Below are 25,298 nucleotides of genomic sequence, written 5' to 3'. Positions count from 1 at the left end.
TTTAGCGCCTGTGTAATAATTTGGAATATTTCAACAATCTGATGGCTTTAAAAATCACAAATACATTCAGTGTCCTTAGGGCACACAGAACAGCAAAGAATCAGCCTAGTAGAAGAGATGGCTGTTCTTTGGACACAGGGTTAAGCTTGTCCCTTTGTAGAAGTGAAAGTCCTTTTTCTTTCATGCTTGAGCCTTGCAAAAAATCTAAATCAGGCCTGTATGTTCAGAACGTTTGCAAGCCATCCCGACATCTCTGGAACAGAGGAATGTCCCAAATGGGCCTCACAGTGCATCTAGCTCAGGATTGCTAATACAGTATTGCCTGACAGCGACTCTCCAGGGTTTCAGGCAGGAGTCTTTCCCAGCCCTACCTGGAGACACCAGGGATTGAACCTGGGACCTTCTGCATGCAAAGCAGGTGTTCTGCCACTGAGCCATGGCTCTTCCCTGGTCATGCAACTGGAAGTGCTGCCTGCTGAATGTCCTGCAAATAGCTTCCTCTAGGAAGAGAAGGAGGCACTTCCATGCTTTATGATGGTATAAGTAGGTTCCCTGGTTTATTGATGTTAAATTCTTGAGAATAACCTTTTGGAGAATATTCTAGAGAATAATCTTTCTGGATAATATTCTAGAGAATATTCTTGATTAATGAGAATGTTAGAGAATTTTCATTTAAAATAGGAGAATATTCATTTTAATGCATTGAAAATGATATCATTAGACCTAGGTTACAACATTCTTATGGAACAATGGGGAAAAAACTATGGCAAGAAGACATTAAGTTTACAGCCTGTTATAATCTTAGGGAAAATACTATGAAGATGATGTACAGGTGGCATCAAACACCAGTACAACTTGCCAAAATGTATAAAAACAGGTCACCCATATGTTGGAGATGCAATAAGGAAAATGGGTCTTGTTTACACATGTGGTGGAACTTTGTGGAAATTTGAGAATTTTGGAATAATGTATATGAAGAATTAAAAAAATTATTTAAAATAGCATTTTAAAAAAGACCAGAAATATTTCTTTTAAGTATATTCCCAACTGAAATAGGAAAATTGAAAAGGTCATTTTTCATGTATGGGGTAACGGTGGTCAGAATTTTAGTGGCAAGAAATTGGAAAAATACTAAAACACCTAATATAGCAGACTGGCAAACATTAATGGTAGAATACTAGCAGCTAGCAAAGGTGACAGAAAGAGTTAGAGGCCAAACAAGACAAAAAGTCCACAAGGAATGGAGAATAAAGAATATTTGAAGAACCATGGTACAAAGGGTAATCTCCTGGCAGACCTAAACTGAGCCTTGTAGTATATAAAGGTAATTGACAATCTACATAGCAATACGATAAAAAATAGAAGAAAAAAGTAACTGTGCGGTAAAAGTGTATCTAACAGATAATGTACATGAGAATGTTTGGAAGTCTTTTTAAAACCTCAACTACTTTTTCTTCTCTATTCCCCCCCCTTTCCTTCTTTCTTTTTTCATAAATTGTAGTGTCATGTGTATTGTGAGGTATACAAAGTATCTTTGCTTCAGTTGCCATCATTTTCTTTTTTGTTAGAAACAAAAACAGAGTGTTGTATAAATGTATATTTTTTAAAATAATGATAGAATTGGAAAATGATATAATTAATTAATATACATGTTTATTCATGGGTAAACTTGTTCAGATGGCAACCAAAAACTGTGCAGATACTTTTATTCAATGGGGCAATGCAGTGAATTCACATTCTTTCATTTTTTGCACCAAACTTGAAATTGAAAATTCAATGTGAATGACGCACGTTAATCACTAAGCCTAACCACTAACCGTATATTTACCATCAACCATGAATTCTAATTATGTTGTGTATGTATGAAATGTAGCTTCATAGTAAAAGGAAAAAGGTAGCTTCTAAAAGGAAAAGGAATATAAAAAAACACCTCAGGTCCGCTACATCAGTACGTTCTTTAATAAGCATATGTACATGGTACAGTATTATCAGTGCAACACTAAAAAAATCAATATAAAGTTTAAAATAAATGCTATTATTTCCAGAAATGAAAATTACCATCTGCTTAGACAAGTAAGACAATACACAACATATTTAAATTATAACTGACAAATTGTGACAAGAAAGAAATTTATTTTAAAAATAGGCTTTAAGTAACGTCTAAAATGCTTATAAATTTATATTGACTCCTTGTGGGGATAGCCTGCAGATGGGACGGCCAGTAATGCTGGAGTCCTGCTCCCAGAAAAAGTGTGTTCTGTAGCTCACATTTCAGAACCGCCAATGGTGAATGACACAATGCCCAGTAATGTAACAGGATCAAAAAATTCATTGTTCATTACTTACACTGGCAATATCACAGCTTGACTGAATTTTTACTAGATTTTTAAAATGTGGGTTGTAAAACTGGTACTTTCATTAGAATTTACAGTTTGTGGAGAATATTCTTTGGAGAATATTCTCACTTCACATCACTAAGTAGGTTCCCTAGATTTTCTATTTGATACTGTCACTAATATAAACGATGACAACAGCACTTTCTCCAAATGGCTATCTGCTGAACATGCTGTGTGCCCATTACAACATAATGACATCAGATGATTCTTATAAATAAGGAACTGGGGTTTGCACCTCACAATAAACTTTGGGTTAACCCAAATGGCTGCTGCTGTTAGAACTCTGAATTCCCATCAGTTTCCAGGAGCAGCTTCTTCCAGAGGGGCTTTTCATAGTCATCCTTTCCTTGCAATAACTCCGGCCATTGTCAATCTTGCTTCAGGTTGAGAGACAACTGGTGAAATTCAAAAGCAAAAGGTCACTTTCACTTTGCTTTTCTTGAAAGGGTAGTGGGATAGCCTTAAAAAAATAGTAAAGCCTTTTCAATGTCACTTTTTGCATCAACAGCAATGTGTGCTACTCCTACCACCACATTAGGGCATGAGAATATGCTGAATATTTGGGCCATTCCGTGAAAAATGAGCCTGATAAGAATGCTAGATGAGCACTGGACTTTGGTGAGGAAGATTCCAAACGTGCAGTCTAACCATTTTTTTAAAAGCTAAAGACAAAAGAAGTTTATTTTATGGACCTTCTTTTCAAAAGTCCAACCACGTAGTCTTCACAGAAGTGTTCAAATTAAAAGTTTTCTGATGATTGTCCCACCCGTGACAGCATTTTTTCCTTAATTTTGTATCATTAAATTTCTTAAACTTAATTCCTGATTGCATAGTTGTAACCAATAAACATTGATTTAAACAGATATGCTGAGTTTATCATTGAGTCATCTCCCAACTCACAGAGTTTTTCCATAAATCAAACTTATCTCAAGCTCCATGTCCTTTTTTTGTCCCACCCGTGACAACACTTTTAACATTTAATAAAATTGTCAAAAATATCCATAAAAATAATAAAACATTAGTAAAATGTTCAGTATCTTATTAAGAACATAGTTTAAATTTTGGTTGTTAATTTTTATGTATATTTACATTGTTACACATGTGTGAATACCAAAAAACATGGTCAAAGTGTCCCACCCGTGACAATGGAATGGCCCATTTCAATTAGAGAATGACACACTTTTCAACTCCTCTTCTGCACATAGGACATCAGTTTGATCAAGTAAAACTGCTGATGTTTATTTAGATTCTCAAGATCTAGCAGCAGAGTGAACTTCTTTCAGGTCAGCCCAATTCTTTACATGGAAAATAATTCAGGAGTTCGAGAAATGTTTAATAATAAAGAGTCATCAAAGAGCAATTTTTGTGCTTAAATAATTGACCAAAGCCACAGTGAAAGGTCAAGGGTGTGTCAGTAAGTTGGCCCAAACCATGTAATGTTTGTGGACATTTCTGTAACCAAGGACACTTTTCTTATAGGATTTTTTTACCAGGTTAAGGAAAACTGGGAATTAATGCCAGTTTTCAATTGAAATACAATTTCTTTTTAAAGTTTACAGTGTTTTTCTATATTCTTATCTATCACATTTTTACTTTGTAATTCAAGACAAAAATCATGGCTTATTACAGGAATAGAAGTAATGTAGTTTAGTCAAGATGCAGAGGGAGGGGCCAATATTTACTGCACGGAGAGTTTCTGCCTCCTCTGAATAAGTGTTTTCTGGCTGGGTGTTTTCACTATTGACAAGCAGTATTTAGAAGGTCTACATTCTAACTCTCTTCCCTAATATGTTGGAATTCTCATTAGGGTAGAAAAACACACATTCCCACAAACAGCTAGTGTGACACCCCTAGTCTTTGGTTAAGGAAATAAGTGCTTACCCAGCAAGAAATGCACTGGCGCCAATTAAATATAGAAAAAGACTGTTTTGGGGGCGGAGGAAATCAGCCAATGTTGACCTCTCCCTTACTTGCCTACAGGTTATAATATGCGGAGCAATGAAAGAAAGAGAATATTGTGGTAAGTCCAACACAATTCTGTTTGCAGGATGGGCAATTGTGTTGCTAGAACGAACGCCGCTAAGGCATTCAATGATAAGCAAGGGGGACGGGGGACTGACAACCCCCCAAATTTCAAGGCGCGGGTTGAGTCCCTTTAATATTCTGTGCCCGTGTTGTGTCCAAGATAACTCAGTTCTGTCCCCCCAACATAAAGCCTGCCCCCTAAAATAAATCCTGGTCACACTCAAGGCTTCGAGTGACCGCGATGGGCTGCTGTGGCGGACCCCTTCAGGCCCTCCCTGCTGTCGTGAGAGACCCCATCGGACCTCCTCTCGCCACATGCACACCATAATTCTCTGACTTCAAACTTCTGCATATTATCATAGAGCATGGTTTGCATGCAGGGCTGGCCCCAGACATTTTAGTGACTGAGGCAAATCAAATTGGTGTTCCCCTGGAAATTGTAGTTTGCTAAGGGTGTGTGTGTGTGTGTGAAAACACAGGGGAAGTCACTTCTCTCTTTTCTTTCTTTCTTTCTTTCTTTCTTTCTTTCTTTCTTTCTTCCTCCCTTCCCTTCCCTTCCCTTCCCTTCCCTTCCCTTCCTCCCTCCCTCCCGCCTGCCTGCCTGCCTGCCTTCCATCCTTCTGAGCAGCCCAACCAGCAATAAGCAGGAGCAGCAGCAGCAGTGGCAGGGAAACCCCTCGCCCTGCTGGGTGGGGTGTGCTGGTGCCAGGGGGGCTGAGCCAGGCTGTGAGGGACAAGGCAACCTGAGATGAAGTGGCTGTTGCCTTCTGCTGGTGGAAAGGAGGCTGCCTTTCCTGAAAGCGGAGGCAGAGCTGGACCTGACAGCCAAGACCAATCAGCTTGATGATAATAATACCATAGCCCAGAGGGAAGAGGGGGAGACACAGCTGCTGCATCTTCCTTTCTCAGGAAGATGGAAAAATATGGACAAAAGAGGCAGCTGACTGGTTTGAGTCCCTGCTGCAGATTCAGGCCAACAGCACAGCTTCACCCTCCTTTCAGGTCTCCATTTTGAAAATCGCTCTATTGCCCTCCTTGTTCCTTAGGGGTGTGGGTGAAGTTGTAACACTTCCATTTTCAAAATAGAGACCAGCAAGGAAGGGCAGATGTGCAGTTGAGGAGGAGGAGGAAGTGGTGAGTTAGTGGGCAGTGGAGGAGGAGAGGCAGCGAGAGGGCCTTTGGAAGAGCTGTTCAGAGAGGCAGTGGCAGGCAGATCTGCCACCTCTCTTTGGAGGGTCCAGGTATGCCTCCCCCCCCCCCAGCTTGCCTCCCTCTCTTCATGGGCAGCCTCGCTCTGTTTGCATACAGAACGTATAATAATGAAGTCAGCAGGGGCACCTGCCTTGGATGCAACCCAGAGAGGAGTGCAAAATGTATCACGAAGACTGCCTGTATTCTTGGCAGTTAAAAAGGGATGGAAAATTACATCATGCTTTCTTTTCATTGTGGAATAAATCAGCATGTTTTCCAGGTTGCAATGGAAAAGCAGATCTCAGCATGCTCAGAGGATAAGTGAAGGCAGTATACTAGGGGTGGAATACTTAAGCCCCAGCTTGTATCCTAATCAGACTCTAATTCTCTCCGGACAACAATGCCTAAAATACAAGAAATGTTTTTGCCACAGGTCACTGGAAGGAGTCGCTATCACTGGTGATGAAATGGTCTGCAAGGGAAGAAAAGAATTACTTGAAATTGTTGAAAGGGACCTAGATTTCTTTTTATGTGTATTATGCTATGGCTTTATTATCACGTGGAAAGAATACACGGACTTGCGGAATGCAGAGGAAGATTCCAAGGAGAAATGTCAAAAACTGTTGAATATGATCCAGGAAAGGGGGGAGGCAACTTGTTGCTGGTTCCTGGAAAAAGTAGAAAGGAAACATCCAGGCTCCATTCAGATTCTGCTAGTTGCAGTACATGGTGAGTTTGACTCAGAATACTTTCTAAACTTCAAGGACAGTTCAACTACCTTCCTCCTCCTGGCAACAGTCATGTTGGGCAAAGAATTATCTTTTACAGGCTCGGGTAAAAAATTGGTCCAGGCAACAGTCCCCGCAGTGCAGAAGTCAGAACCCCCCCTATTTGCAGAGGACGGAAGAAGCAGCAAGATGGAAAACCCAGCAATTTGTGGGGAAAGTGTTGTGTGTAATCTGTGTCCCTGTGAGGTAAGTGGCAGAATATTGGACCTAGCCGGGGGGGGGGGGGCAGCTGGCTCCACCCAATCAAGTAAATGAATAAAAATGCTTAACTAAAAGTAGAAATTGTAGAATGATTTTGACAGATTTTTCTGAGCACTTGGGGTAAAAAAAAGTAATTTTAAATCACTGTTGTTGAGACATTGCATTCTGTTGTAAGAAAAAAAAATCTGCCCTTATTCCCTTATGGGGTACACAAGAGCCCTTGCAAAGTCCTTTGCAGGTTCTCCATTGGTAGGAGTAAAAAATAGAGGCCAACCAGAGAAGATTGAGAAGCAAAGCAGCTAGTAAGCTTGATCTTTATTGAACCTGTTGCAACAGCGGTGATTTTCAGGGAAAAAGACCCAGAACAATGCAGGCATGCTCTTATAAAGACATTTCAAAATCCCTCCTGGAGTCTAGCCCACTCCCAGAAACAGCATCCAATCACAGAAGAAGTTATCCCAAGACCCCCACCACCCCAGATACATCAGAGCTACATCACAAATTGGGGGGGGGGGTGTCAGAGGAGGTAACTTGGGAATTTTCCACACCTATGCCATCTCTCCTTGACCCCTCCCAGACACACATTTCTGCAAAACTAAAGGTTTCCTGCCTGGCCAGTAGGGCTAATGGGTGTCCTTTGTGAGGGAAATGGCCCATCCTCAGGCAGAGACTTCTCACCCGCTCCCTGCAGATGAAAACACTTGGCCAGCTAGGAGACAAAATGGAGTGAGGCCTGTCTTTGTCTGTTGTTTTCAGACATGTGGCCTTATTTGCTTGGTACATTACTATTATTATATATATATATGAAAGACCTTAAAATTCTTATAACACATTCCAAATCTGCAAGACACAGCCAGACAGATTACTCCTGAGTGTCCCTGCTCAGGAACTGGCACCCAACCAGCCGCCTGGTTCTCTAGGGAGCTGGTAATGATTAAACGTGTGAGAGGGTGACTACAAGGAAGTTGGCAGGATGAGTCCTACTGAACACAGACTAGAGCCTCTTTGAAGACCTATTCTGTGGCAGTACATTCCCGTTTCCTGGAATAGGAATGTTTTCTTATGTTAAACTAGTGGTTTAAGCCCGTTAAAAAAACGGGCTAGAATATATGTGGAGGGGGCTGGCGCCCCACCCCCACCCCCTGCCAAAGCCTGCTTTAGCGGGTGGTCGGGGGGGGGTGGTGGTGGTGGAGGAGAGGCAAGCAGGGCTTCTCCGTTAAAGCGGAGAAGCTCTGCTTGCCCCCCCCGCCCCCACCCCCCTGCCAAAGCCTGCTTTAGCGGGTGGTCGGGGGGGTGGAGGAGAGGCAAGCAGGGCTTCGTTAAAGCGGAAAAGCTCTGCTTGCCCCCCCCCGCCCCCACCCCCCTGCCAAAGCCTGCTTTAGCGGGTGGTCGGGGGTGTGTGGAGGAGAGGCAAGCAGGGCTTCTCCGTTAAAGCCAGGAAGCTCTGCTTGCCCCCCCGCCCCCCGCCCGCCTGCCAAAGCCTGCTTTAGCGGGTGGTCGGGGGGTGGAGGAGAGGCAAGCAGGGCTTCTCCGTTAAAGCGGAGAAGCCCTGCTTGCCCCCCGCCCCCCCGCCCGCCTGCCAAAGCCTGCTTTAGCGGGTGGGGGGGCGGGGTGGAGGAGAGGCAGCAGCGCCATGCAGGCCAACGGGGCAGGAGGGGGTCAGCAGCAACAGGCTCTCCTTGTAGCGGCGGGAGCAGCTGCGTGACCTCCCTCTTCGGCTTCCCCTCGTCCTCTGCAGCGCGGACGTTCCATTTAAACCGCCCCGCTTGAACTGCCGACGCTGCTCGTGGCCCGATGTCTCTCTGCTCCAATCCCTGTGTCCCTGGGGCACATGCTCAGTTGCGCAAACCCAGAGACACACGGACTGGACGCAGAGACACTTGCATTTTATATATATAGATGACTTGTGAACTTTAATGGGATTTTCCCCTTTCTCAGTAGCTCTCATGTGATTGGCTAACTGTGGGTCACATGAGAGAGGCATTCCATTCTCTTCCAACTGTTATTCCAGTAACTGTCATTTTCAACTCTCTTTCTCCTTCTCTCTCTTGTGTGAGGAGGGAGAATGGCAGGAGCATGGCTGCAGATAGATAGATAGATAGATAGATAGATAGATAGATAGATAGAGATTGATATCTCAGAAGACTCATGTTTGCCATGTGTGGTAGTGTGATCTGTCTAAAGTGAAACAGAAAGAGGAAGATCCCTAAATGTTAATAGGGAGAAACCTGTGCAGGGGCTCTCTGTAAGGAACAGAGAAAATACTGCTGAGGTGAAAGTAAAAACCTGTCATAAGAAACTGTAAGACCTGAGTGAGAAATAATATGGCCAAAATGAATGCAGAACAAAGTAGTTAGAGCCATTAGTTGTCTGTCTTTGTGGGTTTGACCTCAAGCAGTGCTCCTTGGTGTGGTCATATGGGTGTTAGAACCAGACAAGAATGTCCTGCTTTCAGGTGAAAAAAGGGGTCTGGTGCCCATATTAATGATAAATTATTTTGTAACAGGATCTTCCAGAAACAATCAGACCAGAGGTGTTTTTGGACTCAGAAACGAGTCGTGAAACATACAGGTGAGCAATCTCTCTCTCAGATCTTGCATAGCTTTCTCCTCTAAGGGAACATTATCTACATTGATTTTCTCTTCAGGCTTCAGAAAAGTGTTCCACAGAACACATCTGGTATATGAAGATCTCACAATCATCACATGTGGTGGTGCTCTCTAAGATGTTCCCAAACTACATCTGTGTCAGGGACTGGGCAGAGGAGGAGTGGTGGAGACCGCCCCGCCCCCCGAACCTTCCAGGGAGGAGGAAGAGGAAGACAGTATAGTGTTGAATAGTGGGAAAGATGGACGAAGGACACAGCTATGTTAGATTCACAGCTCTTTATTACAGCAGTTAGAACTGTTCCTTGTGTCTGTCTCCACAGGATAGCTGGCTGCTTTATATAATACTATGTAACTTGTAACAGTAACAACCAGTCAGTGAGCGACAGTTCTCAATCCTTCATTTGCATACTGGTGGCCCTGAGTGAGAACTGCAGAGGTTTGAGGGAGGTTGCAGCTCAGAGGCAGATGAGGGGGGAAGTTGGGAAATCATGGGGCAGCAAGAGCAACACACAGCTAACATGTTATCATTAGAAAGCATTCCAAACCCTCCATCTTCCAGAACCTGGCGAGCCTTAAAAGTTGGAGAGCAAAGAGCTGAAAGACAGAGGGCACATCGCAGCACCCACAGAAGTGACGAATGAGGAAGTGGGAAAGACGGTGTGTGTGTGTGTGTGGAGATGCATTTGGTACAACACCATTATCCAAGAGGCTGGGTTGTATAGCCTCTCTGTAAATACTGAATTTAAAAAGGACAGTAAGAAATCTTCCCTTATTTCTATACTTTCCTGGGCAACAGCTGGGAGTTGCTGACAGCATCCTGACAATTGTTTCACCTGCACATTGCATTCTTGGGTTCCCAGGAACACAGCTGGGAAAATAATACATTTCAACATTGGTGTTGCTTATATCCAGTGGTCTATATCCCCCGTCCTCTGAGGAATGGGGTTAGCATCACAAAATGATGTCTAAGCCAAAGCAGAGTGTGAGGAAAGTGAAGTCTGTAAGTTTGGATTTTTGGAGAAATGCTTTTTCTACTCCTTAAACAAAATAAATGCATACATACATTTTATTTGATTCCTATCCCACCTTTCTTGCAAAGTGTTGGGATGTGATTAGGTGCTAGGAGAGGATATATTTATTAGATATTATCCTCCCTCCCTCACGTTTGTAAGTTCAGCAGAGTGCCATCTCTTTGCAGCTTAAAAGAGAAGCCTTATAGGCTAGTTTTAGACTTTTAGTTTAAATCACCCAGGATGCTTTAAGGCAGGCTGATATTTCCCCTTTCTCCACCTTAAAATATTATAACAAAATAGTGGTAGTCTTGTAAAAGGTAAAAACAACATTTACTCACTCAAAATGCTTCTTGAAGAGTAACAGATAAGGAGCTTTATTCAGGCAGGCTTAAAATGGTAATCCAGTACAAAGACATGCTTAAGTCTAGCTTAGAAATGGAGCCTGAGGCTGGACCTCAGACTTGCCAGATCTTCCAACATTGCACGCATGGTGGAGAAGAGCAGAAAGAAGGTGTGCCCAGGCAGGGAGGAGGATGTATAGTTACGCCCACTTCCTGTCTGGGCACAAGTGAGGGGTGTTCTCACAGATCTCTTGCTAGCAAGTTTACAGGAAAACCCTTTCGTGTGCCTATCTAGCAAAACATGAATTGTTGGTTTGACTGCGTTTTAAATATCCCACAAAAGAGCTCATGGTTTTCCCATCTTCATTTTATCTTTACAAGAACCATGTGATGTAGGTTAGGGTAAAAGCAAGTGTCTTGCCCAAAGCCACCCAAGGAGCTGCTTGAAGGAAGGTTGATGTCTGCTTTCTCTCCCCCCCCCGGCTTTATTGCCCCTCCTTCAAATCACTGTCTTTCGATCTTTCCCCCCAGATTTGCTACACTGTCCAGACATTTGCTGGGGTGCCAACCATCCACCCCACTTTTCAATTGTGATCTTGGGGTTAATATTCCACATCTCAATTTCATTCTTTTACACACTGCTTTCCATAGGGCTTTAAGCATGCATAGGTCTCTTCCTATTCTTCATAGAATCATAGGATTGTTGGAAGGGATCCTGAGGGTCATCTAGTCCAACCCACTGAAATGTCAGAATATTCAGCTGTCCCATACAGGGATCAAACTTGCAACCTTGGCATTATCAGCTCTAGGGCTTTTTTCATCTGGACCTCACTAGAACTGAGTTCCAGCACCTCTCAGGTGAGCGCCATTGCCATTATAAGAGAACAAGGGAGGTGAGTTCCGGCATCTCTTTTTCTAGAAGAATCGCACTGATCAGAACCATGCTCTAACCTCTTGCACTGTTTCTTTGAGATTTTACTGTCAAATATTATTGAGTCCAAGTAGTTTGGGTGGGGATTGCTTCCCATCAGGAAGATGCAGCTGGTATTCAATCTACTTCTCTTTCCATTTTTCTCTTTGTGCCATTCAGACTGTGCTTCACGGAGGCTGGGTCCTTCCTTTGCTTGTATACTGATGTCATATTTGAGGTGAGAGGAGCTGTGACCATCACCTACCACTTTGATTCATGGTCTAAGCACCTGGCCGAACAGAACATGGAGGACTGGGTTGTCGCTGGGCCTTTGATCAACATTGAAGCAGATCCAGCAGAGGCTGTGGCAGCTGTTCACTTCCCTCACTTCTTGTGTCTTGCAGGTATGCTAGGCAAAAAAGTTTGTAACAAAATATTGTATGTAACAGGAAGGGTGCAGTGATGAGCTTTGTCATCTAGACTCAGGTAGGGTCATGCACAGAGTGGATGCAGAGGAGTGGTGGGAGGCACCAGTTGGGGAATCCCCAAGGGAACCCCCAGGGGAAGAAGGCTTAGAGCCAGGAGATTGCTGGTGGGACAATGACGAGGGATCAGAGGGATCACCCTGGGAGGAGGTGGTGTTGGAAGCTGGAGAGATAACAGGGTTTATTGAGTAGGAAGAGTCTGTGACTGAGAGCAGTGCAGAGGTGGATGCTGGAGAGGAGGTGGACCAGGAGACAGGTGTGAGGCAGGCCGCTGAGAAGCCAGGGAGTCTCCCCTCCTGCTGTGAACAGCTTCGTCTCCCAGAATCAGAAGTGGTATGAAGAGGGCAGAGCAAATGCAGACATGGTGATGGAATCTCAGATTGCTTGGGAAGGACCTGGGGGAGGAAGAGCCTTAGGGAACAGTCTCATAGGGGCTAGATGTGCTGGAATGAGTTGCAGTGCTGAGTAGCCCTGGCTTCCTGGGCTAGCCTTCTTTCTTTGAATAAAGGGTTGACTTCGGTGACACTGGTTGTTTTACTTCTGACCTGCTCTTGACTCCAGCTCCTGGTGGATGGGTCCATAGTTTCCCACTTGTAACATGTTTGTTTATTTTTCCTTGGTGTGTCTTTCCAGGTAAAGATGGTTCCCAAGTCCACATTGCACATTTTGTGGAAGGGGGGATAAGTCTAGAGAAGCCAGACAGAGTGGGGCCGTATCGTGTTGTGTTGGAAAACCCAAAATTCTCTCCGCGTGGAGCCATTTTGAAAACATCATGGTCATTGTTTAAGCGGAAGACACTGGTCCACACTGTGGCACTGCTCTATCAAATGGTTCAATTCCAACCACCAACATTCCATCTGTACCTCCTACCCAATGACTCTTCCGTGAGAAAGGTAACTGGGTTTCTCCAACTCTGATTGGTATTCCAGATGTCCTGGATCTTTGGCTTGACCATAGGAAGCCTGATGGAGTAGCTATACAAAATTATGCATCAGAGCGTGTCATGGTTCATGAACTGGTATCTCCCTTTGTTGGGCTTGAACCAATTTACCAAACTGGTAGCCAACATTAACACACCCCCTAGAGAAAAGATTAGCAGTTGTCCTTCAATGAGTTACTTTTGTTCCCACCAGTAGTGATGTTTAAAAGTGGCATTTCCAATACTGAAATAAGCATTTTTCTTTTGCTGGGTAACCTCCTTTCCAGAGGACCAGTGCCCTGCCTGGTTCCCTTGATAACAGCATTGCCATTGAAATCATTTGAGCAAAACATCTTTATGCTACAGTTCTAAGTACATTAATCCTTCTCTGAAATCAGTGGAGCTTCCTTCAAAATAAATGTTTTTAGTGATGACCAAATTTTCCTCGCTTTCTTTAGGAATTGGCTTAGTAGTTACTATGAGGTTTCTCCAAAATCTCTGGAGGAAAACCATTGGTTCTGGTTTGCAAATATTGCAAACATAAAAGATAAAATGCCTTCTCAATTTCAACTGCTCCTAAGAATTTTATTTTATGTTTTCATCAAGGTGTAATGCCTTCTATGGTTTCCTGTGTTGTCTCATTGGGAGAGGTGGCAGGGTGTCTCGGGATAGCTGGTACCCCTCTGTTGCTTCATAGGTCAAGCTGGCCAATCCAAGGGTCCAGACTGGAGTTCCCCATGGGGTGGGGAAATGACCTCTTCATATTTTGGTCTCTACTATCAGAGTGGTTTAGTTTTCTTTATCTAACTGATGGAGATCCTGTGCCCTTTCAAATGCTGTGGGACTACAAAACCCATCATTCCTGACTCATGACATCTGGAAGGTTGCAGGTTCCCCATCCCTGCCTTACATGCTGCAAGAAAGCCAAGAAAAAGGTAGGGATCCAGTCTTCCAGAAGTTAGTTATCTTTCTTGCGTATCTCAGAAGTGACCTTTGCCTTTCCCAGGCGGTTCATGAGCATGAAGTACAGTGCCCTTCACAGAGAATAGAGAAACCCCCTTGGACCTGGAAACCTTTGGCAATTGGCTGTCGCTTCTTTGTGAAGACGAATGATGTCAGAGTCTGTCCCAAGGTGAGGCACAAAGATGATGAAAGGCTTTGCCAGGGCAGAGCCAAGGCTGTAAAGTATGAGAACGGGGGAACTCCCCCAGGATCCCTCATCACCCTTTAATTTGAGTCCCTTGTACTGATCGACTGGGCTAAGCCCTGTTTGCACATAAAGAGGTTTCATGCTTCCCCACAGGAAGTGGAGTTTCAGTATCTGGATGCTGACAAGCTGCAGCAGTACGTGGAATTGTCTGCTGAGCAAATGCAAGACATGTTCAACTTCAGCGTGAAGGAGAAGCACACACATGAACTCATCTGGGAGGCCCTTGTGACACAAAGTGAGTTGGAATGGAGGAAGATCAGAAGGTTGGACCATAATTTGCGGCAGCTAGCTTGCCGCATACGCGAAGAAAGGGCTTAAACCTATTGTTAAAGTAGGGGCTCCTATGTGTATGTGTGGCTGAAATTGTGCTTTTTGTTTTGTTTTTGTTTTTTATGGGATGGCATCCAATTTCATTGTACTTGTTCAAATCTTATCTTAAAGGACATCCCAGTCACATTCCCTCTTTCCTGTTCTCTTTCAGAAGACTTAAAGTCCCCTGAGATGACTTCTTCTCCTCCATACTCAGAACAAGGTCAGCAGATTTTAATTACTTATTTCCACGTACTTAAATCCCACCTTCCTCCAAATGGCAGCACAGAGCGGCTGGTGATACAGTACCATGGAGAAGTCACTTTTGAAATGTTATGGAATCTCCTTCGGATGCAGGTTCCCCATTGCTTTATAGTCTCCCTTGGTGCCAGATGAAGGTCATTCAACGCAACCAAGTTTTGTAGAAACCACTATGGCCCTGGATTCAGCTAACCCTGTGTGCAAATAGAAAGCAGTGCAAATGCTCATGATAGTGTAATTGGGCTTTCCTCCCTGCTGGGCTTAGGCAATATATTGATATATATCATCCAGGACCCAGTATGAGGAGCAGACCGCATTGTCACTTTCACTCAGCAGTATATCACTGGGGAAACAGTCACCACACCTGAGTCCCTCTGCTAGCAGCACTCGCTGGAGGGAGTCATTAGTGCTGTTAGCAGAGGGACTCAGGAGTGGTGGCAGTTTCCCCAGTGACATACTGCTAAGTGAAACCGACATTGCGGTCTGCCCTCATACAGCACAGAGGGAGAAACAAGCAGCATCCCTCCACATCTTTAAACTGCTGGGCTGAGGAACGTGTAGTTGCTGCTCCCGTCAGCCAAACAGTTAGTGGAGCCCCCAGCCCAATGCTGGCTTCCATGTGCAGGCAGCAAGGTGGGTGCCCTACTGAGGGGTAGGCAGTTCAGCTGGAGGACAGGAGGTTTCTTCCCTTCCCCAGCTCAGTGAAGCAGAGGCATTGGGCTCGCTCAGCTGGAGGGGGAGCTCTCCCACCCAGGGGACCAGGGCGAGCTGCATTGGCCCCAGACTGCCAGGTGCTGGGGTGAAAGGGCCCCAGCTTCCTTTTCTATTCCCCTGCCTCCTGTGTCTTCTTGGTTTGCTAGTCTTTTCACTTATACTTTCCTAAAGCCTTAATCTAAAGTTACCATCATCCTGCTGTTAATTGTTTATAATAATTTCCAATATATTCTATGAATATTGTCCAATCCTCCTTAAATCTTTTATCATTTGGTTTTGTATTCTACTAGTCAGATTTTCTAATTCCACATATTTCACCATTTTTAGGTGCCACTTTTCTTTCATTGGTTCTACATTTGTTTTCCTTTTCTGCGCTAATAGAGTCCTTGCAGCCAAAGTCACATACATGAAAAAATACCGTACTTCTGATTTTTGGGGACTTCTGATGTTATTATACCCAGGAGGAAAGTTTCTGGGTTTGGGGGAAATGTTCTTTTAAATATTTTTTAAGTGACTATGTATCATTTCCCAATAATCTTTAATTACATTGCAGGACCACCACATGTGGCAAAATGATCCACCAACCTCTTTGCACTTCCAACATTTGTCTGTGTCTGATTTAAACATCTTTGCTAATCTGTTTGGTGTTAGATACCACCTGTGAGTCATCTTTACATAGTTTGACTTCAATGAATAACATGCGGTGAACCTCAAACCCACTTTCCACAACTGCTTCCATAACGCAAAATCGACGTTGCATCCCACATCTCTAGCCCAGCTAATCATTGATAATTTAACCATTTCTTCCTTTGTTTCCCACTCTAACAACAGATTATACATTTTTGACAATATTTTTTACCTTAGACCCTAATATCTCACTTTCAAACTGGGAGTATGGGCTAGCAAAACAACACTTTGATCTGATGGTAATGCAACCAATCTGTCAGCTGATCTTTTATCTCTTCCATTTTTGATTTTCACCCTGGCACTGCTGTAATTTGAGACCCAAAGGTCTTCTATTGGTTCATGCCAAATGATTGTCATTTTCCCATAGTCCCTCCTTGTTTCATATGTATCCACCCACTTTCCCAGGTGCTCCTTGCTGCACAGCGACCAATGCAGTAGCATCCTGCAGCACTGACTCAGGACACAGGGTGGAAAGCAGGTAGGACTTAATGTTCCCTTTCCTCACAAAAGGCCAGTCTTGCTAGCAGGCACAGTGAAGCAGCTACCACAGGCGGGCAGCAGGTACTGAGGGGGTGTTGTTGTTTATGCATTGGCTGCACTGTGGTCTCTGGAGGAGCAGAAACCTACAAAGAAACATGCAATGTCAACAGAAGCTGAATTGGGTCACTCTTCCTATCAGTTGTGTGGAGGGTTCCCCACAGAGAAGAGACATGGCTGCTTTCTCTTTGACTAAGAAATTATAATCGTAGCCTGTTGCAGAATTTGGTATGGGGCAGCGGATGAGGTGCCGCAGAATTCTTTTGGACAGGGGCAGCTAACCTTTTTTGGCCTGAGGGCCATATGGATGGGCAGATACCTCTTTGAGGGCCACAGGCCAGTGGTGGGCATGGCCAATGTATGTGCACACAAACACACTGAGACCACACACACACTGTGCATGCATTGCACAGAAGCGCACAGAACCACTCCTCAGATACACCATGTCACATAAACCTCCACCACACCGCATAAACACCTCACACATATACACAGCCAAACACTTACTCATACAAAGTGCTGCTGCTGGTGGTAAACAAAGCCCTATACTGCTTGGGATCAGGATGGCAAAATTATCAATTTAGTCCTATTATACCAAAGGGATTACAGTTTTTGGTGTGGCAGCAGCTGCCCTTTAGAATCCTCCCCCCCCATTACATATCAGGCAGGCATCATCTCCATGCCCTTTTTGAAGACCTAATCCCCCCCAGTCTCCACCCGTATTGGATCTGAAATGGTTTCATATATTGTTAAGTAGTTTTCAGCAGTTTCATAGAAAGCAGCTCATAAACTGAAATTGAATAAAGCCTGCTTTCACACACCACACAGGGATAAATACCCTGAGCTGGGCAAATGTTGCCTTTTGGTCTTTAAAGAGCAGGAGGAGGTTTAACTCTGATCTCAGCATTGTGTTGTTTGGCCCTAATTGCTGATAAACTTAAGGACCATTGCAACCCGCATCTCTTCCTGCTCCTTCTGTGCCAATCCCAGTCATGGAAGTTGGCAGCACTTGCAGGTGGTGTGACTCCTTCCCAGGTCCCTTTGCTGATCTTCTCTTGTCTTGTGCCTGCTTTTCCCTGCCTCTGGGGGGCAACAATGCAGAGCGATGGTGGGGCGCATCAGAGACTGCCTCCTGTCTACTCTGGAGAACTTGGGTGAGGACGAGCTCAAGAAATTCAAGCTCAAGCTCCATGAGTTCCCTGTCATTGAAGGCCACAACAACATTCCCCTGGGGCGGCTGAAGAAAGCCGATGTCATGGACCTGAGCCAACTCCTCCTGAGTTTCTACATGGAGGATTATGCTGTGCAGGTGACGGCTGATGTCCTCAGAGCTATCAACTGCAAGGATGAGGCACAGAGGCTCCTCAGCCTCACCAGGAAGAGGTAAGAAAGAAGGAGGGCCAAATCTGCATAGGCCACCGCTTGGAACATTCTAGAGCTCTGTTCCCCTGATGTTGCTGAACTTCAACTCCTACCTTCTCCGAGGTCAGGATAAGCTAGCTGGGTGTGATAGAACTTGTAGACCAACATCTGGGGGCCCAAAGTTGAAGATCCTTCTCTAGAGCAGGAGCAGGTAACTGTTGAACCTCCAGAAGTTGTTGAACCAACCCCCATCAGTCCCATCCAGCTTGGCTAATGGAGCCCAGGTTGATGGGAGTTGTAGCTAAGCAACATTTGGAGGGCCAAAGGTTTCCCACACTTTAGTAATTTGGGGGCTACTTTTCCCTTCATTTCCTGATAGTATTTAATTGCTTCACACATGTACTCAATGATTATTATTTTTCCTTTCTCCAGGAAGTAGTTCATTGCTGAAACCTGTGGCTTAGAACTTAGTAAGAGCCTACTGGGTCATGCTTGGGAGTCCGGGCTGAGCTGGAGTCGTCTGGGACTCTGGGGAAGAGCCAAGAGCCGAACAGATTGGAAAGAGCCCTGCAGTGGCCGAAGCTGCCACTGGGGGGCGCGGGGAGTCCTCCGCCGCTTGGACAAGGGAAGGGGATGCTGACGGGCCATTTGCGCCACCAGGAGAGTGGGGGAGTGGTGGCGGGGTGGAGCCTCCGCGGCATGAGAGGAGACTCCTCCCTCCCTTGCTGTCCTCCTTCCCGCTCAGTCGCCCTTACAGGGCAGACAAGGCGCACAGGTGAGGGATGGGCGGCCGGGGAGCAGCATCGGGGGGGGGGGGGACGACAGGATCAAAACTAGGGGGAGGCAAGCCATGGTTGTTCAGGTTGTGACATTTCAGCACGGAAAAGGTGAATGAAACCAAAATTTTTAGAAAATTATATATAATTTTCGCAGTGCTTTATTACACTAGTTATTACAGTGATTTGCTTGAAAAAAATAATTTTTATTCTAGTTACATGTCTTATACTAATATCATTTTTCTTGGGTTTGAAGAAAACTTGCTCAAAACTTTCGTTTCAATCCAGACCCCATCCACATCCATTATTTAAAAAAAAGGAAAAACGCACAGATTACCTGAAACAGCTGGCAGCAGGCTCGGGCATGGTTGGCTGCTGCAAATGGCGCTGAGCCAGCTCAGCCTCGCCCTCTTCCTGCTCTCAGCCATGCAGAGCTGCCCGCCCATTGGCCTGTGCCTCAGCAATATTAGCCAATGGCTGCACCGGGAGGAGGGAGTATGCAGTGAGGGAGAGGGGGGGGGGAAATGGCGCTGAGCCGGGGAAAAAATGCTTCTGAAATTTTTTTTGGGGGGGGGAATGCTTTGATAGCTCTGCTGTGTATAGTGTGGGTCCTGCTTGTTCCTATGAATGGGGTCATGGACTTCTGCCCCCAAAGTCCTGCCCTAACAGCACCCTATCCCCCGTTTCCAACAGAGCTGGCCAGATGCCCCGCTTTCCCTCTGTCCCCAGCAGTACCTGAAACTGCCCCTTTCTAAAGAGGCTTCATACATATCCACACTGCCTTTAGCTACCCTGTGAACCTTGACACATGCAGGAGCCTACTGGATCAGGCCAGCATCCTGTTATCTCCGCTGCCAACCAGATGGCTGTGGGAAACCTGCAAGTGGAAGAACACTCTCCCATTCTGTGGCTTCCAGCAACTGGTATTCAGAAGCATTGCTGCCTCTGACTGAGGAGGCAGAGCACAGCCATCATGGCAAAGAGCCATGTCTTCCATGAAGTTATTCAGTAACTTTTTTGAAACTACCCAAGTTGGTGACCAGCACTGTCTCCTGTGGAAGCGAGTTCCATGGTCTAACTCTGTACTGTGTGAAGGACTTTTATCTGTCCTGTGTCTATCCACTTTCCTCACACCCTGAATAATTTTATAAACTATCATGTCCCTTCTTATCTTTTCTCTAAACAGTCTGAAACCCTGCAGCCTCTCTCATATGGGAGTTGCTGCATCCTCTCAATCATTTTGCTTGCCCTTTTCTGAACATTTCCCAACTCTACAATGTCCTTTTTGAGGTGTGGAAACCAGAACTGTACACATTATTGCAAATGTGGTTGCGCCATGGATTTGCAAAATGGTATGATGATATTCACAGTTTTAAGTTCAGCTGCTTTCCTAATGATCCCTAGCATGGAATTTGACTTTTGCACAACTGCCGCACACTGGATCCACAACTTCATCATGCTACCCACAGTGATCCTAAGGGTTGTGCTGCCCACTGCCATCTTCCTTATTGGGAAACAATGGAGAGCCCTTTCCCACCGTCTCTGATCCTTCAGTCTGCAAAAAGATCTGGAGGTCAGGCTGTTTGTCTCAGCTCTCCCAGCATCCTCTCCAACACTTTACTCAGGCCACAGCTACAAACATTTGCCACTTTTATAATGCCCTGGAATCCTCCGAAGAATCCTGTGAATTGTGGTCCAGTGAGTTAAGAATTCTCCCACAAAATCCCTAGCCTTTTCCAACAGAACTTCAATTCCCAGACCTCCAGGAAAATACCAATAAGCCACACAAAGTGGAGTTGTCTCATTCACTAAGCACAGTGCATCTGGTGAGCAAAGTCACTCCTGTGGCTGCAGTTCAGTGCATGTTCCTTTCCTGCTAGAACTTGTTCTCTTGCTGGGAGATGCACATCTTGGGAGGAGGAGCAGGTTTCAATCCTAGGAGATGAAGCCAGAGAGAGCCAGCCTGTCCTCTGAACTTCTTGGATGGTGGTGACTTCAAGTTGGTTTGCCTTAGGGCTTCTTAACATTTCTCCTTTCCAAGTTCTCCTTCCTATCCCTAGTCCAATGTACTTCCTAGAGCCTGTGCCTGGTTGCTGCAGTTCAGGGGAGCCAACTTGAATGAAACATGGAGGGCGCGCGTAGGTAAGCCTTGCCCCACATAATCGACCACAAGATCACATGGCTGTCTTTACCCTGTGGCGCGTTGCACCAGGGCGCAAAAGCTCCAGATGGCACATGCTTGGGAGTCCGGGCTGAGCTGGAGTCGTCTGGGACTCTGGGGAAGAGCCAAGAGCCGAACAGATTGGAAAGAGCCCTGCAGTGGCCGAAGCTGCCACTGGGGGGCGCGGGGAGTCCTCCGCCGCTTGGACAAGGGAAGGGGATGCTGACGGGCCATTTGCGCCACCAGGAGAGTGGGGGAGTGGTGGCGGGGTGGAGCCTCCGCGGCATGAGAGGAGACTCCTCCCTCCCTTGCTGTCCTCCTTCCCGCTCAGTCGCCCTTACAGGGCAGACAAGGCGCACAGGTGAGGGATGGGCGGCCGGGGAGCAGCATCGGGGGGGGGGGGACGACAGGATCAAAACTAGGGGGAGGCAAGCCATGGTTGTTCAGGTTGTGACATTTCAGCACGGAAAAGGTGAATGAAACCAAAATTTTTAGAAAATTATATATAATTTTCGCAGTGCTTTATTACACTAGTTATTACAGTGATTTGCTTGAAAAAAAATAATTTTTATTCTAGTTACATGTCTTATACTAATATCATTTTTCTTGGGTTTGAAGAAAACTTGCTCAAAACTTTCATTTCAATCCAGACCCCATCCACATCCATTATTTAAAAAAAAGGAAAAACGCACAGATTACCTGAAACAGCTGGCAGCAGGCTCGGGCATGGTTGGCTGCTGCAAATGGCGCTGAGCCAGCTCAGCCTCGCCCTCTTCCTGCTCTCAGCCATGCAGAGCTGCCCGCCCATTGGCCTGTGCCTCAGCAATATTAGCCAATGGCTGCACCGGGAGGAGGGAGTATGCAGTGAGGGAGAGGGGGGGGAAATGGCGCTGAGCCGGGGGGGGAAAAATGCTTCTGAAATTTTTTTTGGGGGGGGAATGCTTTGATAGCTCTGCTGTGTATAGTGTGGGTCCTGCTTGTTCCTATGAATGGGGTCATGGACTTCTGCCCCCAAAGTCCTGCCCTGACAGCACCCTATCCCCCGTTTCCAACAGAGCTGGCCAGATGCCCCGCTTTCCCTCTGTCCCCAGCAGTACCTGAAACTGCCCCTTTCTAAAGAGGCTTCATACATATCCACACTGCCTTTAGCTACCCTGTGAACCTTGACACATGCAGGAGAGATGCTGAACCCCCCTCCCTCCGAAAAAACATGGGCCGTGTTTCTGCTCGGTCGGTAGAGTGGACATCTCCTCGTCATTCTGAGGCCCTGCCTGCGAGGTTTACATTCGCACCACCACCATCATCACTTGGGTCTTGCTGTGAACTTACTGCCCAGCGGGAACAGAAATGCACTCTGCACATGCTCAGAGGCGCCCCGGTTTCTCTTCTTGACTCCCAACAGAGAAGCAGCCAACAGATGGGGACCCAGCCAATGTCTAAGAATCTCCCCCTGCCGCCCCGCCGATCCCAGAAGGTTTTGCTGTGGGGGTTGCTGGCGGTTGGGAGGAAGAGGTGCTCTGCACTTGGCTCAGAGGTGCCGGAGACTCGGTTTCCGTCCCCTCCCGTGGCGCACAGAAGCAGCGCTCTACTTACAGACTTTTCGGGGTGCAAATAGCACCCTGGAATGGATTGCGTCCGTAAGTAGAGGTACCACTGTATTTAAAATATTTATGCACCTGCCCTTACATTCAAAATTCCCAAGACAGTTTATAAGAACTAATACAAATTACTTTAAAAACAGTAATAGGCAGTACTGAAAACGATCTATGTGCAGGGGGTTAGGCAGAGGTTAATAAAGCCTGGGGAGATAAAAAGGTCTTTAGAAGGAAAAGGATGAATGAGTAAAAGCTTATTTATTTGGCACAGAGAGCATTGCCATACTCAACTGTGAAATAAACAGTGATGCTCCTTCCCTGCCTGCTCCACAGAGCAGTGAGTGCCATGCAGCCTGCCCTGTGCCCACTAGGCCAACCTGTTGCAGCGATGGACTGTTTTGTTAGCAGTGAAGTTTCATCTGCCTGTCTGGTGAGCCTCTGTAGTGTGGTCTAGTGGTTAGAGGATCAAGACGAGCAGTGTTCAAAGCCACTCATAGACCCAGTCTCTTAGCCTAACCCAGGGGTCAGCAAACTTTTTCAGCAGCAAACTGTCCCTCAGACCTTGTGGGAGGCCAGACTATATTTTGAAAAAAAAAAAAACAACTAATTCCTATGCCCCACAAATAACCCAGAGATGCATTTTAAATAAAAGCACACATTCTACTCATGTAAAAACACCAGGCAGGCCCCCCAAATAACATAGAGATGCATTTTAAGGACACATTCTACTCATTTAAAAACACGCTGATTCCTGGACCGTCCGTGGGCCAGATTTAGAAGGTGATTGGGCCAGATCCAGCTCCTGGGCCTTAGTTTGCCTACTTATGGCCTAACCTCTTCTATAGGCCTGTTGCACAGATAATGGGGGAAAGAGAAATGTATGGGGAGGGAAAGATGAGATAGAAACCTAACAAATTACTAAATGCATAGGATGGGAAGGGTGAACTCTCATCCTTGGCCTCAGGCAGCAAAATGTCCTGCACTAGCCCTCAGGGGAACAGCTCAGCTGGTAGAGTAGGAGACTTTTTCAATCTCAGGCTTGTGAGTTTGAGCCCCATGCTGGATAAAAGATTTCTTCGTTGCAGGGGGGTACTTGGACCAACTCTACAATTCCATGAAATGCACAAGCCCCATTGATTGTCACCACCACCCCAGTTTTCACCAAAGAAATCTTCCTTACTGCTTTCAGAAAGCAGTAGCCAAGGGAAGTGTCATTGACTGGGTCCCCTCTCTGGGTCTCTGCCTGGGGGCCAAGGGGAAGGGAAAAGGGAATGAAGGGGCAGCAGATGACAGGCTAAAGACAATAAAAGGCGAGAAAGCGACGAAGGAATGAGGGGAGGGGAGAAAAGAAAAGTTGAGTGAGGAAAATGGCAATGGCGCAAGAAAGGAGGTAAAGTATGAAGGGTGGAGTGGAGAAGGCTGAAGGAAATATATCTGGGGCTGGGATGGAAGAAATGGAAAGGAAGCAAAGAGGAGCAGGAAAGTGTGGGAATGTTTAGGAGTGTGGATGAGTATATATTATTTATATATCTCAATCCCAGCTTGTGTGAGCAAGCTCCAAACTTAGCAGAGTTACATTTCCTTTTAAAAACACAGCAGAAAACTGTTGCATAGGCTTGCTACTTCTGGTTCCTGTAACTCAGTCCAGGTAAACAGGAAGTTAAGCCTGGAGGACTGAGTTACCTTCATGTCCACTCTAGCAGTGTTGGGTTTTGCTGCTCTGTGTTTACATCCCACAGAAAGGAGGAAGGGAAAGGGACAGAAAGCCAACGATAATCAGGAGGAGGCTGAAGGAGACCGGCAGCGCAAAAGGAAGGGAATATGAGGAGCGAGGGGAGAGAAAAAGGGCAAGAAGGGGAAGGGGCGAAGACACGCAGGCGCCCGACGGAGGGGCAACGGAGAGAGAGAGAGACACGGCTAGGCGGGGAGGGGAGGGAGGCGCGAGAGGGAAGAGCAAAGCCTGAGCAGAGCCGTCCCCACTGCAGCCCGCTGCTGTGAGCGCGCGACAGGCGCTCCTCCTTCGCCTCCGGGACAGGAGCTGCCTTGGGCAAGGGGGGGGGCAAAGGGAAGAACTCGGGCGGCGGGGACAGCAGCCTCCTCCTCCTCCACGGCCTCCCTTTCTTCTCCGCTCCTCTCCTCCCGCCCCGCTTCTTCCTCAGCATGAGGCCGATCATTTTTGCTTCTAGGGGTGGGGGCAGCTGGCTTCTAGGGGGGCACCTGCCCCCTGCTGCCCCCCCCCCGTACGCCCATGAAGCGAGATGTTTTTATTTTGCTGTTTCCCCCCCCCCCCGCTAGCCAGTCAGTTTGGAGCGGCGGGAAGGCCCTTCACACGTTCTCGCCTTCTCAGGTCCGGCGCTGATCAGAGGAGGAAACCTCGGGAGTCTCCGCCCTCCCCCCCCCCCACCAAGCGCCCGCGGAGCCGCTTACCCGAGGGCGTCGCCAGTTTCCTCCTTTCGGACGCTGCCGCCTCTCTGGCTCTGTCGCGGGGCGACACTTTCCTCTGGGCAGGGGCGCCATGGAGACCCCCGAAGACCCCTCGGCGAAGGAGCCCCTGAAGGAAGGAGGCGAGATGTTTAAGGGCGGCAAGTCCACCGAGAAGAAGGGGGGGAGGGAAAAAGGGAAGAGGAAGGTGGCTCCCCTCAAGTTCCAGGGGTCCCGATGGATCGAGGGTGGAGGGCGCCAGAGTAGCAGCAGCGATGATGACTACGACGATGACTGGGACCTCCCCAGGTGGCGGGACCCGTTCGCCTCGCGGTGTGGCTTTGGGCAGGAGAGTGACACTTGGGAGGAGTCGAGTCTCTTTATCGC

At 46.4% G+C, this 25,298-nt stretch overlaps 1 protein-coding gene across 1 annotated transcript in view; it reads left to right on the top strand.

Annotated features, from left to right (window-relative positions):
• LOC117057520 overlaps positions 1–25,298 on the top strand; it is a 47,188-nt gene that overhangs the window by 710 nt on the left and 21,180 nt on the right. Inside the window, exons 2-7 of the mRNA XM_033168370.1 lie at positions 4,377–4,416; positions 6,046–6,341; positions 6,441–6,586; positions 9,108–9,172; positions 11,655–11,878; positions 12,593–12,852. Of these exons, the coding sequence (XP_033024261.1) occupies positions 4,377–4,416; positions 6,046–6,341; positions 6,441–6,586; positions 9,108–9,172; positions 11,655–11,878; positions 12,593–12,852 (1,031 nt within the window). The remainder of the gene's footprint in view (positions 1–4,376; positions 4,417–6,045; positions 6,342–6,440; positions 6,587–9,107; positions 9,173–11,654; positions 11,879–12,592; positions 12,853–25,298) is intronic.

This window comes from Lacerta agilis, chromosome 14 (assembly GCF_009819535.1).
Source record: "Lacerta agilis isolate rLacAgi1 chromosome 14, rLacAgi1.pri, whole genome shotgun sequence".
NCBI lineage: Eukaryota > Metazoa > Chordata > Lepidosauria > Squamata > Lacertidae > Lacerta > Lacerta agilis.
The sequence above is the reverse complement of the archived record's forward strand: the minus strand, read 5'-3'. Positions and strand labels throughout refer to the sequence as shown.